This window comes from Terrapene carolina, unplaced genomic scaffold (assembly GCF_002925995.2).
Source record: "Terrapene carolina triunguis isolate 2854851 unplaced genomic scaffold, T_m_triunguis-2.0 Scaffold95, whole genome shotgun sequence".
NCBI classification, from domain to species: domain Eukaryota; kingdom Metazoa; phylum Chordata; order Testudines; family Emydidae; genus Terrapene; species Terrapene triunguis.
Genome location: NW_020664446.1, coordinates 28198620 through 28216185, shown reverse-complemented (window position 1 = coordinate 28216185; position 17566 = coordinate 28198620). Strand labels below are relative to the sequence as shown.

General features: G+C 37.5%; 1 protein-coding gene across 1 annotated transcript in view; it reads right to left on the bottom strand.

Moving 5' to 3' along the window:
• Positions 1-1871: 1871 nt before the first annotated feature.
• Positions 1872-17566, bottom strand: part of INPP5A (inositol polyphosphate-5-phosphatase A) — a 366757-nt gene continuing 351062 nt past the window's right edge. The window contains exons 9-11 of the mRNA XM_029911375.1: positions 2935-3030; positions 2293-2367; positions 1872-1889 (exon numbers count right to left, since the gene is read on the bottom strand). Coding sequence (XP_029767235.1) covers positions 1872-1889; positions 2293-2367; positions 2935-3030 — 189 coding nt within the window. The remainder of the gene's footprint in view (positions 1890-2292; positions 2368-2934; positions 3031-17566) is intronic.

Here is a 17566-nt window from a genome sequence, read left to right as displayed (position 1 = left end):
CTATCATTGTAAAATTGGCAAATCCAAATGTACAGCTAAGGTGGCTGACTTTTCCACACATAATAGTGCAATGCCAGGAATGTTGGACCTGATTGTAGATCCTGCTCCAGTGGTGCAGAGAGGTCATGAAACTGGCTTAATGAGCCAGCTGAGGATTTCCCCCACAGTATAAGCCCTCTGCTATTTGGGTGCGTTGGGAGCATAACCAGAAAGGGAGAGTGGCCGGAACACCACAGAACTCTAACAATCCTCAGCTAGTGTAGTGTCCCCTGGGAGGCTCTTACTCGCTGGCACAAGTTAGAATAGCCCTGAGGCTTTTCAGACTTGTTCTTGGAGCTGAACTGGTCCCAGGCCAGCCTCTGGATCAGGAGGACATACCGGTATTGTACAGGAGAACTTGGCTGGACCTGAGGACCAGTGTTTCTAAGCTCTTCTATCTCAAAGATACTACTTTTAGATGCCCACTTAAACTCACTATGTTTGGGAATTAATGTGACAATCAGAGCCAAGTTCAGCCTCATGTGAGTCATGCATTCCATCCTTCCCATTATTTTCTTTGTAACACTCACCACTGTAGCACTTAGGCACTGTAGCTCCATTGTAGTCAATGGAGTTATACCAGAGTTGAACTGGGTCCTTGAAGTACATTACAACGCTAAGGTAGATTTCACTTGATGTTCTATGATAATTTTGCATTAGTTAGAGATTTGACATGAATTTTCTCTTTTCTATCTTACTACATACCTTAGTAAAGTTGCTATCTGCACTGATCTTTTTAAAACAGAATGATATAGAGGGGTCTTCACTTACTCATTGTACATGCCATTTTGTGGAGGAAACAGGGACAGTTGCTGAAGTTTGGAAAATATTAGACCTGAAATATTTCAGACTGGAAGCGACAGTATTTCTGCTGAACTGATAATTTGTATCTGTTTTAGATTTTTCATAAACATGATAACCATTTCTACATCTATCTTAAGAATTCTTTTTGTTGATTAAAGTGTAAAAAAGACGGAATAACTGTGTGTGGACAATGATAAAGTAGGCTGTTTATAATAAATATTTGTCATGTCTTGTCACATCTGCACAAATTCCACTGTTACTGAAGAGACACCACACTGATAAAAAAGAGCTCAGAAAATCAATGGATCTTGAGCTAAAGCAGTTGCTAAACACACAGAAAACATCTTTATCCAACAGCCATAGTGCTGTGAAAATTCCCAAGCCTTGCATCGGTATAGCTAAGGAAAATTTAATCTTCCCAAATACTCATCAGGGCACTCCATCCTGCAGACCTGACAGCCCCACTTATAATTAATTATACAATTTCGATGGGAATATCGACTAAACAAAGCTATAAATCATAGAAAAAGTCAATAGGCATGGACACATTCAATCATGTCCCGACCAATGATTACTACTCTTAAAATACAATAATTATTTTCAGGAGCCAGCTTGAATTAAATTTCTGTCAGGCTGGTACAAGACCGCTGGTTGATGAAGGATGCGATGGATTTTTTTGGTTGAATTCGGTATAGGAACATTTATCCTTTTAGATAGGTAGTTTGTTTTTAGTGATCATGGTGCTGCGTGTTTAACTAGACCATGAAGATTAGATTATCTCCAATGGCTCATTATATCGTTTATCTTTTTCCTTCCATGCTTGATCTGGAAGATTTCCTGCTTCTTGGTGTGTGAACGAAATGGCAGCTGATTTTGAAATGTAATATGTTAAAGTATCATGTCTGCATATGAGTTTGCATACAAGTATGTGTGTATGGGCATGTGATTCATGTATGGGAAATCGTCCAAACTGTCATTTGAAATGCCACTGGTATATTATGAATTGCAATAAAGAGGAGTGACTTTGTTCAGCAGATAAAGCTGTACTGAAAGAAGAATAAAATTATAAGCTTTCAAGTTGATATTAAAAAAGTTAAGAGAAATAAAACAGATAAATGTAGAGGGACAAGTTCTCATTTCTCTTGTTTATCTGTCAAATGGAATTGGAAATGGTACGGAATTTTTAGTGAGATAATATAAAGAAAGGCTCTGTCAAAGCATAGATTGGACCAAAAGTTTCAAAACGAGAAAAATATCGGTATGTGAAGATAGTCAATATCAATTTTCCATCCACCGTAATATATTTAGACCTCAAAAAAGGTAACTTACCCATGGTTTTTTGAGCTATTTTGTCCAAGTGGGTCCCACTTCCAATCTCATGTGCCCACCATAAATGTAGTAATGTAAAAAACGACTTATTTTTAAAATGTTGCATAGCCACAAACTTACCGCAGTGCCATTGTTGTCTCTAAAAACATCTTGATTAAAATAGTCAAAGAGCTTCTTTTCTAACTGTAACATAACCTGAGAAAGTAAAGCAGAAAAAAAAAAATCAGGGAAGAACTTCTGGCCTACGTGGTCATATGAGTTAGGCAGTCAGTCATTCTCAACTATAGAACTTCAGCCCTTTAAAAATCAAGTAAATTTCTAGATCGCTAAATCTCTCTCCTTATCAATCAGTCCATTTGGTTCACTGGCAAACAGCTAACAAGATTAAACAAACAGTTCTGAAGAGTGTGGACATCTATATTCTCCCCCTAAATGATGATGTGTAAGTCTAATTTTTGCAGGGCTACGTAAAGTGCCTGTCAGGAAAGAATACAACCTACCAAAAACTCACTTGCATCACAAATCATACAATAATTCACACCTAAGAGCTCAATCTTGCAAGATGATGCTCATCACCCTAAAGGATCAGGTGCTAAGTTATCTTAGCCTACATTTTGTAACTAAATTTTTGGAGCTAAATTCATCCCTGATAAGTGACTTCCAGAAATTACAGCCAGAGATAAATTTTGCCTTTGATGTTTGCAAATCTGAAAAGGAGATGTTCAACAATCTTCTCTGATATGTCTGTATTCGGTTACATACCTTTCGGTCATTATCAGATTCACGGAATATTAGCTTGACTACTTCATTGGTGTCAGCTGCTCGGATAGTCTGCATTGTAGCCTTTGTACAAAGTGTCTAATAAAAAAGAAAGCAAGAGAGAGAGAGTTTTATCAGAAAGATGAACCCCCATTTTGTAGCCTTCTCAATCAATAAACATTAAGGGCTTGATCCAATGCTCAGTGAAAAGTGTGTTTTTGCTGAAAGTCAATTTTAAATACAAAACACAATTAATTTAATGTATCTCCATTCACTAAAAATCTAACTAATGAGCTACATTAATGTTCTGACACAAACTGACAAAACCAAGAAAATTCTTTCTTAAAGCAAACATTAACTTCTTAACTCATTGTACTGTGCATTTTTACTTTAAAAGGTTTGACCGTATTACATGATCCCACTTCAGACATTACTTGTGACCATCCTCAACAGCCATTCCTGCTAGCCCAGCAGCCCCCAAATTTTGTTTCTTCACATACCACTTCCTTAAAAAATTGTAAAGTGAATGGATGGAACTTCAAGCTCATATACAAACAGTAATACATGTAGCAATTTAAGAACCCCGGACAATCTATTGTAAAAGTTTCATGCTCAAATGTGGTTTCAATCTATAAACATAAACCAACAAAACTTTTATAACTTTGCAATTGGCTGCAGGGGCTAAGTCTATTGGAGAAGCAAATCCTCTTGTATGACCACCCTTCCCAACAAGTGACGGCACTGTACTCCTAAATATTTTGTGGGTCTCAGGGCTTTGGGATAAAATATATTGTAATTTAACACTTATCTAGGTTCAACAGTATGAATTCCAGACAGAGTGTCAGATTTGTCTTTGATTTCTCGTCCATTTGTCTGGTTATAGACTAGCTTTAATGTTACAGAACGCTTTGTATTAATTAGCTTTAGGTATGCCTATTGTGAAAGGGACTTCTCTGTTGCATTCAATTACAGATGGAAATCTGGAGGATTCAGCAAAGCACTTAAACATATGTTTAAATTTAAGCATATGCTTAAGCCCTATTGAAGTTAAGCAAATGGGTAAGCTTTGATAAACAGGACAGATTGCTGAATTTGGGCCCAGATATGATGCAGGGTTAGGAGAGCTGACGGGAAATGTCTTCTTGCATAGAGATTTATTTTGTTAGCACTTCCTAACTGAATAGTGCACAAGACAGGAATTAAAGTAAGAACAAAGAAGGTGGGGATTTACTTGCAGTTCATTTTTATTCTTTTTCATGCTGGCCAGAAAACTAGTTTTGGTTTTGCATAATATTTAATAATAAAATAAATATTTCTGCTTCTATAGTTACTAAGGCTCCTATATCTGAGGCTCTAAAAGCATTTTACAATCCTTAGTGAATGTATTCTCATAATACCCCTGTGAGTTACAAATGTATCATTATCCCATTTTACAGATGGGGAAACTGAAGCTAAGACCAAATTCAGATGTGGCATAACATCTGTTTAAGCCACATAGGAATCTGATATAAACAGGATTTCACCAATATCAGAACAGAATTTGCCTCTTATTATCTTGGCCAAAGTCACCTGGAAAGTCTCTAGCAGAGTCTGAAATAGAATCCAGTTTATCTTTAGCCACAAAACCATCAATTCCATTTATCATTTTACTTTTTGCTTCTTTCCTTCCTGAAAAAATACATATGTTGGACTTATTTTAGAAATGCACTGTGTATCAGAAAGACTGTAATGGGATTTTTAGCATATTTGCAAAAACACTTATTAATTTATTTTTAAGAAGATGCTGAACATCTGCAGTGACTGCTCTTCTCAACAAATGTACTTCCTAACAAAAATAACCAAACACATCCTTGAATATCTAAAGATTTATTTATTTATTTTTACTCTTTATAAAGCACCTAGCACAACGAGGCCATGATCTTTGACTGGAGCCCTTACATGCTACCATAATACTGATAAATAATAATAATAACAAGCCATAAAAATTCATTTTTAAACGATGACGACTTCTGAGTGTATCACAAGAAAAATATAGCACAAATAAATCTGATCTTTCTCTTCAGTCCTATGAACTTAAACATTGCTAATTGATTTCCCCTTCTCATTTTGCTAAAAATATTTCCTCCTGAACTTCTTCCTCTGGATATTAATTTTTCACCCTTCATAAATGTTACTACACTAAATTATAAATCCCTGGCAAGAGGGACTCATAATGCAAATTCTGGCACAATCATTATCTAGAGCAGCACAAACACTGCTGTTGGAATGTTTGAAAAACACAAATTTCACTAGAGGAAAAAAAATCTGTGCTTATAGTAACACAAAATACCCTCGAAAATGGTGTTTGTGGTCACAATTTTTCAGACCATTTTTGTTCAGTGGATCAGGCTTCTGCGAACACAGGGAAGAAGTTATAACTAAACTGGTAAAGGTCATGCTGAAAGGACGGTGAAAGAGTGGCATGCCAAATCCTTCGGGGAGCTGCAGTTTTGATTTCATTTAATTTTTTAACATAGACCTAATCACTTTTTCCACACATCACCACAATTTACCTTAGATCCCATTTTGTCTCTTTTGACAAGTAATTAACATTTTGCCATCTGTGTCTGTATGCAGTTACCAATGAGGTAATCCAACAGTGAGCCATTCCCAAAGTGCACTCCCTCTGATAGCAGCCATTGAAATTCAAAGCACAGATTAGCTAATCGGGTCAAGCCCAAAAAAATAGCCCTTTGGACTCATGTGTCACAAATCAGTCTGGTTGCCTTTAAACAGCGCACCAGATTAGAACAAGCACCCGAACAAACCAAAGCGGAAAACCCGCCGCTCTCTAAAGCTGGTTTCTAAAGCCCTAACAAATCGCTCCATCTTTCACTCATTTAAACTTTCCAAATGAGGGTCAATATGGTCCCCTAGCATCCAAATGCTAATGCGCTTAAGTGCGCTTAAGCAGCTTTCCGGAGTGAATGGGCCAAAGAAGGGCTCAAAAAGACAAGGCAGAGTTACTGTCACTGTCAAAAAGTCATTGTAGCCACCCCCAGAGTGGTTGCAATTCAAGAAATTCATGATTTCTGTCTCTTAAAGGCATCTGCTTGAGAACATTTTTTTCTGAGCTGCTTTATCTCACAACTTCAGGCTGCTCTAAAAGAATAAAAATCTGATCGACTCTTGAGAACCAATAAAGGGAAAGGACCCACATACCTTATTGCTTTCAAATTTCACACACACAAAAAGTTACCTTATTTGCAAACAAAAAGTGATTGGGCAAAGGTTCATTTCTTATACAAGCTGGAGCATTCCTTTTTTCCTCTCCTTTCAATTTCTACAAAGTCGTAGTCACCCAAGCAGAAAACTTTCAGGAACATGTGCCTTTTTAGCCAAGTCTACTTATGAAGGGATTTTTTGTTGTGGTTAAAAAAATCAAAATGCTATGAAAACATGCTGTTTTTTTCAATGTTCTACGGTTCTTTAAAGGAATCTTTTTAGATGATGGGAAACCAGATAGCAAAAAGCCTCTATCCAGTTTTCTTCTTTTTCTTCTTTAATTTCAGGCACTTGTTTTTCTTTTGCAAGTTAAATATTGCTACAGTGCTTGCAGGAGAGTTGCCACTCAGTCTTCATCCTTCAGCTAGGATACAGACATACTTTTTTCCAATTTTACTTGGATTATCCACACAGGTAGACTCCTGTAGGTTCTTCAAAGTAACATATAAAAAATACTTGTGACATTCATCTATATAGAGCTGTAAAACACAGCTATAACTTTTCTGATGTAATCAATTTACTCAGAATTTACTGTATTTTACCACTATGCAAAGTTATAAAGTTACTTCTGTATGCCATTGCTCTGCAGTCTTCAGGAAATGAATCTTCTTTTCATTTGCAGAATAAATGCAACCTTTACAATTCTTCTGCTTAACTTCATACTGCAGTGCATTAAAATATTTTACAGTATTCTGCAGTGCCAAATAAAACTATTCTGTCAGCAACAGAATAGACACATATGCATATTGAAACATGGCAACCCTTCACTGAATATACAGAAAATACCATAAACCAGTAAATCGTACCATTTTTTCCTCATTAGTGTAACCCTCTGCTGAAAACTGCAATAGTCTTTTCTCATTTATTTTGTAAATCTATTCTCTGGTCACCTTCTAGAGTTCTATGTCAAACTCCGATATGTGATTTGTGTCTTTTATTGCATGCCTGTACTTACTTAAATTAAAAAGATTTTGAAAAAATGCTATGTCCAACACGTATGGATTCAAACTTTCCTATTATCTCTGCTTAAGAATCTAAATATGTGTATTACTTTTCCCATGTGATTTAAATAATCTTCTTAGGAAACTTTGTTTTATTACTTATTAATTCTTCTAAAATAAAATAATTGGAACGTTTTCAGTGTCTCGTTATAATGAAAAAGTTCCAGCAACAACTGCAACTATAATTCATAATAAGTTTCAGTAATTTCCAAGGAACCTTCATGGGTTTAGCAAAAGTGTTTCTTTTTAGAAATAGCAAGGCACAGAAGAGAAAAAGGGCTAAGACACTGAACCAAATAACATACCAGTAACCAAATAATCTTTTAAGATGCTAAATTTTATTTCAGTTAAATCTCTTGTAGATTTTGACAGGATGTAAGAGAGATACATAGCTCATCTCAATTAGGAAACAAATACTTTTAGCCACTTTTCCTGAAACAGCTCTTGAAAAAAAATCTGCCTGACATTTATTGAATTAGGACAACCAAATGCTTTTTTATTATCATAGGAGGCAAATTGTATTTGAAACAATTTGAGAGCTAGAGGACTTGCTACTTCAGGAGTACAGAAACATCTGTCTTGTTCAGGCTGTTTCTGATCTGTGAAGGTCTGATTCTGATCTCACTTATATTGGTGTACATCAGGAGTAATTTCACTGAACTCAGTGGAGTAAAAGAGATCAGATTCAGACCCTGAGTGTTTACTGGAGAAAGCCAGAGTTTGATCTAGCTTTTTTCACCAGTCAGTGATACACAATTAAAACTTTTGGATATGAGCTTATGTTTAATCAACATTTTAGTGTTTTAATTTTTGTACACACACCATTCTAATAGAAATTTAGGGTTAACCTTTCACTGTGGTGTATAGATATTCAGCCACATAACTTATATGAACATTTATGGAAGTTGCAGCAATAAATGCCCAATGCAAGACAATGAAAATCCACCCTAAAGAATATACTCCTATTTTCAGCTGGACAAAGTGTCCTTGATTCAGGCTAAACTCAACCAGTGTGGGAAGTTGAGGGGTCGGGGAAGAAATAGAAACAGCATGAACATTTCAGAGACATGATTAGGTCTAAAATAGTCACAAGGAAAAAATAAATCAAAATCTCTACATTCCAGGGGCCAAAATTCAGCAGTGACATAAATGATGGCCTAATCTGACGGAAAACAAATATGTATGGGCATGTCACAAAGTACTTTAACTTGCCCAGTTTGGGCATTCAGTCAGCATGCGAAATTACTGTCATACTAATTTTATAATCTATCAGGACCATATTCAGACCTGGCATAAGCAGGTACAGCAGCAGCATCCACTGAAGTTTTTGGCCCCATCAGTGTTGGGGATGGTGTGAAGTAAGCTAAAGCAAAGGCTTGCTTTATTTTACACCATCCCATTAGTTGCTTTTCCTGTTACATCACCTTCTGTCCCCTTGGTATGTAAGGTATACCTGGTTTGTATATTTTTTGATGCCAAATCAGTGCAAATTACACTGTGCTGCCACTTACATCAATTTTATGACCGATTTACCTCACGGTGCAACTTACAGGACCTTTGATGTCACCACTGAAGTCCTGGCCTACAGACTTCCATGGGATGTGTTGTAGTGTCTCAGAGGGCCTGCTGGTGTATCTAAAGCTTTTAAAGGTTTATTTCAGTTTTAAAGTCTCTCTTTGAGCAGCGCCAGTGATGGTAGCTTTTATGCTAAAAATACCCCTTTAAATCTAAATTTAAACTTTGAAAATCTCAAACATGTCTGCTGAGGAGACTGGCTTGGTGCCAGACTAGCAAGATTCCTCTCCATTTCCTTCTATGAATCTCATCGGGGCACAGCTGAGATGACTGGGCTGCATGCTGGGATATGGACTTGCCCCTTACTCCAGTACAACTCTTTATATTACACTCTGCTTCAAACCTATTTGAACATTCTCTTCTTAAGAACCTTTTAGATCACTGTTAATAATACATCACTAAATATGTCCTTGGTTCTTTCTGGACAAATAGGAAGACAAGGTCTTTTCCCCAAGGAACCTGCAATAAACACAGTACAGTGGGCCTGGCCGCCGCTTCCCGCAGCTTTCATTGGCCGGGAACGGTGAACCGCGGCCACTGGGAGCTATGAGCGGCCGTGCAAATGGAAACAAACAGTCTGGTGGCCTGCCAGCGGATTAACCTTATGGGCTGCGTATGGCCCGCAGGTTGCCCACTACTGCACTATAGCATGGACAAGGAAGGGTGTAGGGAAGGTAGGCAACATGAAAGCAAAGTAATTAGCACCTGTCTTGATACTTCTAAAGATTTCTGTTTTGTTCATTAAATTTTAAGTGTACATTGTGATGTGAGTTGAGTGACATGATAATGAGCGGAGGTGTGAGGGCAGGGCTGGAGAGTTATTGCTAGAAGACACTTCATATGTGCACAGTACCCATTCGTGGCATTGCCAAATAGTGTTAAAGACAGCTCTGATATGTGAACTCCTACAAGTTAAAGAAAAAGTTAAATGAACTAAACTTACAGATTCAGTACGAGAGAGCATTTAGAAGAAAACCCTTAAACTTAACTGGAGAAACAGGACAATTCAATAGAATTATCATCTTCTATTACGCTGCAAACAACACTATACACAGATATACACTCTACAAGCCACAGTCAGAAGTGACATAGTTGGGGGACAAGCACTGACATCTACAGTTGACTTGTGTGGGGTCAGGGTCAAGCAAACTTCCATCCCAAAAGAAAAGCAGGAATTGGATAGGACACAGGATAGGTACCTACAACGTCATTTCCTTTCCTCTCACCCAGCCTGCAGAGTAAGCAGGGGAGGGACTGACATCTTCTCTTAAAAACAAAGCAAAGCAGAAGGGACTGAGCCTGACACACTATGTGTTGTGTGTGTGTTACACACACACACACACACACACACACACGCAGTTTTCCTTAGAAGCTATCCCTTTTTCCTTTTTTACACTCTCTCACCCACTGGCCCCAAGAATAACAGTTTGAACCTGAAGTTTTGTGTAGCTTTGAAGTTAGGCCACGAAACTCTAAGGAAACTGTCTGGCTGGCAATGTTGCACTAGCTACTTTTAACCACAAGGGGAAGGGTGTAGGACAATGTAAAACACCTTTTATTTTTGTTTGTTGTTTACCCTAGCATTAAGATAGCACTTTTCATCCGCTGACTGGAATAAACTTCACATCACAAAGGAGAGAGAAGTGCAATTCCTTGGACTCACTCTTCTGAGTCACAGCCCTATGCTCTGTCTACTGGACAACACTGCTTCCTCTTGAATTAATGAATTTTTAATAAACAGTGAACTGACTAGAAACAGGAACATCATATCTAGTTTTCTGTCCATATAAAGTTTTCTGAATTGCCAACATGTTAACCAACATTCACTGTGTTAAGAATTATCACTGGCTAATTTTCCAGCTGACTTCTCCAAATAACTTGAACATTAAGTGTTCTATTTTTAAGACACAAACCCTAAAAACTCTACTGCTGTTGTTTTCTGTCTGACACTTCAGCGGCATTCAATTTTGGAATATGCATTCTTCAATTACAGCTATATCATTGGACTTGGAATTGGAGAAATAGTTATAGCTCCCCATCTTAAAATTTAGTTTAGGTCTCTGAAATATTTGGCTTGGGCTTGGTAAGAAAGCAAGTCCTTTTCCAGAAGAGGCCACACAAATAGCTTCCCTTGATCGTTGGATAATACAATATATGAAGGGATTGAAAACTTGGTCTAAAGACCAACAGAAATACAGAAAGCTTGAAGGAGAAACACTTGTGAAATTAAAACCCATATCAGATCAAAGACTCCTGGAAAAAGATTACTGATGCCTGCACAGTTATAGACAATTGAGATCGTACCTAAAGCGTATGGGGAAACTAAAGAATTTTTACACATTTTAACAACCAGGTTATGAGTTTGGATAAAGTTAATTTTGGTTCTTTCTGGACAAATAGGAAGACAAGGTTTAACATTCTGTAAAAATTGTAGGTAAGTAATTTTGCCTTGTTTGTATATGGAACCAATATGCAACTCTGCATATCCCTCCACAGTGAGCAGTTCTCCTTACAACATAAGCTGAACTGGCATTTAGGATGCTGATGCTGTAAGCTGCTTTTTGCCATTCTATGTAATAAATGACTCCAGTTTTGTTTTTTCATTTATCTTGGGGCTCATTTGAGAAAGGTGTAAACTAGTGGACTACGCATGGCACAGGGAGCCAGGAACTGCTAAATTCATCCTAATTCTTACACATACGTCCTCTCTGACCTTGGGTACATTACATAGATCTGCCTGTGTTTTCTCATCTGCAAAATATGGATGATACTTGCTCAAAAAGGTAGTAAAAAGATTAAGTAATGTTTGCAAAGTACTAAGAAAATGGAAAGTATTACACACATAATAAGGATTAAGATACTTGTATCTTCCTCAGTGAAGTCCAAAATAAAGTTACTACTGAGCTCATCCAACTACACCTTCCTGATGAGCCTTATAAGGATTAGTTCCTCCTTTTCCCCACTAACCTGGCCTACCACTATGGAAGTTTTAGCAGTCATTATGAACAATTAGAAGCATTCCTGTTGCAGTTAATAAAATGTGTGTAAGTGCTTTCCTGAATTGGCACTGCAGTCAGCTGGAGGAAGGGATTTCCTACTAGAAACCCCAAGGCAGATGAGCACCTACACCTAAAATGGGAATTAGCACAAGGGAAATTAAGTTTATTTACTATAAATAAAATTAACATCCTATGAAGTATATAAATTGATAGGATTGATAAATTGATAGGATACCTTTTTGAAAGTTGGCATGGCACACTAGGTGTTTTTGCTCTTCAAAGTCAGAAAGTGTGCCAAACAATATGATCTGGCAGGCTTTAGGCAGCAAAGTACTCAATTTACCTGTTTGTACAAACTAAAAACAAACATCATAGCCTAAATTTACTCCTGGGATAACCTCACTGATCTCAGTGGAGTCACACCCGGGTAATACTTTACGTTATGTGAGACATCAACTCTTTTGGTTCATCTCTGTTCCTAACATAACAGATAAGAGTAAAAAGATATCTATATGTTCATCTGTACATTTGAAGAGACTAGTCAAAAAGAGCTCTTAGCCCGACTACAGATTTGTGCTTGTACAATTCCATGACCCTAACTACTTTTTTAATCTTACTACAAATTTACCACAACGTCAGATGTCAAGTAGCACCTGAAGGGTGAGGCTAATCCCAGTGACATATGAACAGCAGGACATGACATTTTCCAAACCTATTACCATTAACAGAAATGCTTTACCAAACGAAATGATCCACCACTGCAAGCAGGAAATACATTTCTTGGGGATAGCTTGTGATACGTGGTATGCTCAGGACAAACAGTTTTATTTTCTGTCTCGTTACATGAGTTTCAGAACTTATGTCATCCACCTATATTATTTACTACATTGATACTAGCACCAGCTTGGATATTCTGCATATTCCAACAAAATATTTTTCTCTCAACTGTAGCAACATTTTTCCACTACAAGATAAAGGTTTATCATGCTTGTAACTAAAGGCATTTATTTATTTACAAAAAAACTAACAAGGTTGTTTGGCAGAAAGAAATTTTTTTACTTCTAATTGTCGAAAATATGTTTTTTCGAGGACTACATGATGCACTGCGAGTTAGTGTACTAAACCATCTACTTCTGGATCCTGCGTTCAAATTATGCCCAGGTAACAAGTGCTAATGGCAGAGCTTTGTGGAATTTAGGGGTTTGGGAGCCTTACTATTTTTGTGTTAGCCAAATAATTTTTTGAGGAGTTTAAATTTACATTTTTCAGAAAAGACTCAAATGGGGAAAAAGGAGGATTTCTACCTTACAAGGAAGCCGGTGCTATGTGAGATTAGGAATAGAAGAGAGAATGACCCAAAAAGCTAATCTGGCAAAGTAGGTGCCCTAATGTACGTGTTATATGTGCTGTATTTATTTTTGCATTAACATTCCCCACCCCCGCTTCTCTTCATCTAGTTTCCCTGAATTTGTTTTTCATTCTGCCCAATCTCCACTCCAGTTCTCACAGGACTTCCTGTCTTCTCCTTCCTCGCCATTCATTCTTTTATTCCATTTTTAAAATAGTACATGGAATATGAACTCAATAATCTATGAATTCAAGTCATACTTTCCAGCCAATGATGTCAGAGTAATTCAGAGTAAGAAAACATGAACTTGCTCATCCCTAGTCATTGGTGGTATCATCTTAGTGTACAATTATTAGCATTATAAAAGCTGCCACACAATTTGGTATGATAGCATACTCCACTCAAGAAAGGTTCAGAAGTAAGTGTAGGATTATTGCAGGTCAACACCAAGGCACGTTGCTGGAGCTGTGTTTAGATCCTTGCTAAGCAAATTAAACCGAATTCAAGCCAGTGCTGAATTCCTAACTTTCATGAGGACTAAACACATTTTTTTTAAAAGTATTTTGGAATAAAAGGAATGAAAAGCACCATTTGTAAATAAAATGTAGGTCATATTGTGTATGACAGGTATTTACAAATAAAATGCTGCACAGAGTAGAGGAGAGCAAATCATGGAAAAAGAAGCTGTGGGACAAGAGGGGCAACAACATGGAGCGGGAAAGGAGGTTAGGCAGGATGTTTTCCCTATTGACTCTTCTACACCATCTTTAAGTAGCTTTGTTCCCTCCCTCAGAGGACTTCAGTCCATGTAGGAATGAAGGAACTGTAAATGGTGCTTAGAGCAATATTAGGTATCCCTCGATGGTCTGTGGCCTCCATCAAGAGCTCTGTCATTGGCCAGGAGTGTATGGCAATACAGCCACTGAGCCCATCATGCTGCCATGGGTGAGCAGAGGTAGACAGAGAGAGGAATTTGGAGGAAGAGTATTTTCACACCACCTGACAGGAACACAGTGGGGTTTAACTCAACAATGAATGCAGCTCCCCAGCTTAAACAGCAACATCAGAGATTGCACAGCACTGCTGCCAGAAGATGGAATGACGTGGCACAAATGCAACTCACATACTCCTGTTAATCTTTTCTGATCAGTGTTCTCTACCATGCTATCTGATATGGGAGGGGAACAGAGGGCCCAAGTAGGACAAGAAACCAAAAAGCACATTTTTCATAATTTATTAAATGCAGATTAAAAACATTTCACTGATGCAAAACCGGACTCAAACACTGCGAGGTATGCAACATAGGTGCACAGAGAGCTGGGACAAAAAAAATCATGGTTATAGATAGGGGAAATAATTCAGCTTGAAATGTGTTAATGCAACATAATGTTAACATTAACAGCTGGGGACTAGTTGCTGAAGTGCTATTCTGCCTCTATATCTTTAAGTGCTGCTAAATTCATTTGTCACTTGATCGAAAGCCAACAGGCTACAAATCTCCAAGTACCTCTTGTGCTGAATAGTGACAGGAGTATTCTGTTTCACCATAAGAAAACATTTGTGTGCTTCTCTGTTCGAAGTCATACATGCCATTTTAACTCATCTGCCTCCCCATTCTCTCCAGACCAGGAGGACAAATTGCCCACTGTGGCTCCCTTTCAGAAGCAGCACAGAGCGCAAAGAATCATGACTGAGCAGAAACACAAGGAACAGGCACATAAAAATTCATCACTTTGGCCTCTTGACCTCTTGCCACTGGGTTTGGCACACCCTGTCTCAAAAACTAGCACCAGGGGAGAACTAAGCAGACTGGCTGAGTGAAATTACTGACAAAAAATATCTTGGACACAGGAAAACCCCACCAGATGCTTCATTGTCTTTGCAGAGAAGTGGTGCTGAAAAAGGGGGTGATCTACCACATGGCATATTGGGTGGAATAAGTAGTGTCATTGTTTCAGAGCAGCTCTGTCACTTTACTGACTGCAATACAAAGAGGTGTAAAGCAAGATTTAATCCTGACTTTTTAGTCAGCAGATTAAAACCAATCATGCCAGATGTCCACAAGACTGTTTAACATACAGAAAGCTTTTTCATACTCTACAAGAAGTGAAAGCTGTAATAACTTCTGTAGTTCCTCAAGAGAGGTCTTTTTCACTTATTTTTAGTAATGGATTTTAAGATGCACAATTAATTTTTACTGTAGCCTTTTCTCTTTTCCCTTTCAAGATAAAACAAAACAAAACAAAGCAAATTCTTGCACCCGAGAAAGTCAGGCAGGTATGTCAAAGAGAATTGCTGGCACAGAAATTCTACAGCCTCAAAAAGAATTCACACTTCATCAGACGAAGGCAAATTATCTGCAGGAAAAAAACTGTCAACAAATAAATAAGTATTCCGAATAGAGGTTGAAATGCCCCTCAAAGCTCTTGCTGTAATGATTAATGCATGTTTATTAGTGTACAAATGAATAAAGAAATGCATAGAGCCTGACTTTAGCCTGAAACTGATTATGTAATTGCATGCCTATTTTGTGTGCACGCAGAGCTAGATAGACACTTATATAGTCACATGTGCAAGTACATCCTCCAGCTTGAGGGTGCACATGCTTTGCTGCTTGCACTAAGAAGGCATATAATTGTACACATCAAATTTTGGGCTGAAAATTAAATGCATATTATCTGCCATTAATCTACTGGCAGCCTTTTGTTAAATGAGTATATGTAGTTTTCATAAAATACAATGAAAACCTATCACAGACTAAGACAATGGCATTCAGCCCAATCTTACAGTCTTTAGGCAAAATCCCAGGAAGTACTACAGGACTTTATGTGCTTTGGTATGGCATGACATATGTGCATATATATGTGCGTCCAGTTCCTAGCACAATGGGGCCCTGCTCCCTGACTGGGGCCTCTAAACACTACCACAATATTAAACAATAAATACCAATAAATAATATCCTCATTAAAAATGTATTCACCTAATTGCTACATATTTAGTGTTATCTACAGTACTAGCACTGTCAATTGCTAAATGCTGTGCAGTGTTTTAAAATAAATCTTGTTTTTCTGTTCACAGACAAGGTCTGGTGTGAAAATATACCATACAGGTTCTTAGTCCAGAAAATTATTTTACTTAAAAAACAGTTTAAAATATTTTTTTCACTTGAAGATGTACAAAATAATCTATGCACAGGTGTACCCCTATTTTGAATGCTTTTTTTGCATTTCTATAACCAAAACATTGCTTTATAAAAAAATTAAATGGCATATCTAGGTTACTCAGCTAAAATCCAGATTATGACCTCTCCGCATTTTTAAAGAAGTGTGAAGAGCTGACTTAACATTTGAAAAGGAGCTACTGAAAAAAATTACCTCCTTAGAGTTAAGTTCCAGTGCTAGACTGCTCAATACAATTCACATCATTCTAGCTTGGAATCATTGCTATAGTAAGATAATGACTGTCTCTGGATTCCTGATCCATCAGTTGCCTATGAAAAACAAACATGAGTTATATATCATGATTGTTTTGTTGTCATGAATTGTACATACCTCTCATCACTAGAGCCCAAAGCAGCACCTGTTGTCTCAGATAATCACAGACCTAATACAGAACCAACTGAATGTATTTTCTTAATTTTGTATCTATTCAATACCTAAATGAATACAGTTATTCTGTCGGGTGCTTGAATCTTCTTGGATGATGCTTTAGTAACATTGACATTAATCAGTGGACAGTGGGAATTTTGCTATTGACATGTTTGATTCCTTCTTTTTACTCTGCTAAAGATGTAGCTGTGAGAGAACAAGGTATTAAACTCTATCCAAGTTGGCCACATTGTGCAACTGCAATTGGCTTTTTTCAAATGCATTAATTTAAAATCCTTTGAAAGTAAGGTACCATATTTAGAATTCAAAAGAAACAAAGGATAAATGTTCAAAGTAGCACACAGGGGCCCTGACGCCCAGCTCATGTTTTTACACTATCTCATCAACATTGTTAACCATAACCGGAGTTGCAAGCATAGCACCGTGTGCCTTGCTTTGAAAATGTATTCCATTAAGTTAATTAAGCTGCACTGTCCCTTGTCCATTCACCATTACCTTCTTCTTTGGAGATCTTGCCTAGTACAGTATTGGATACTCCACACCTGTCACTAGCATTGTGTGCTAATGTTTCTACCATCTTTAGAGTATGGTGATGGTTGAAAGGTCTAGTACTTGTTTTAAATCTTTTGGAGCTTCATTCTCACACTGAAAAGATACGGGCACACACAACAATGAAGACGATGGTATCTTTTTTTCTAAAACTCCAACTGGCTGTTTTTACTAAATACAGGAGGAAAAAGACAACTGAACAGAAATCTGCCTAAGAGGTACTAGAGACTTCTGTTAGTTATAAACTTTCTACAACACTGTTGATTTTTCACTTTGGAATTTGCACAGCGT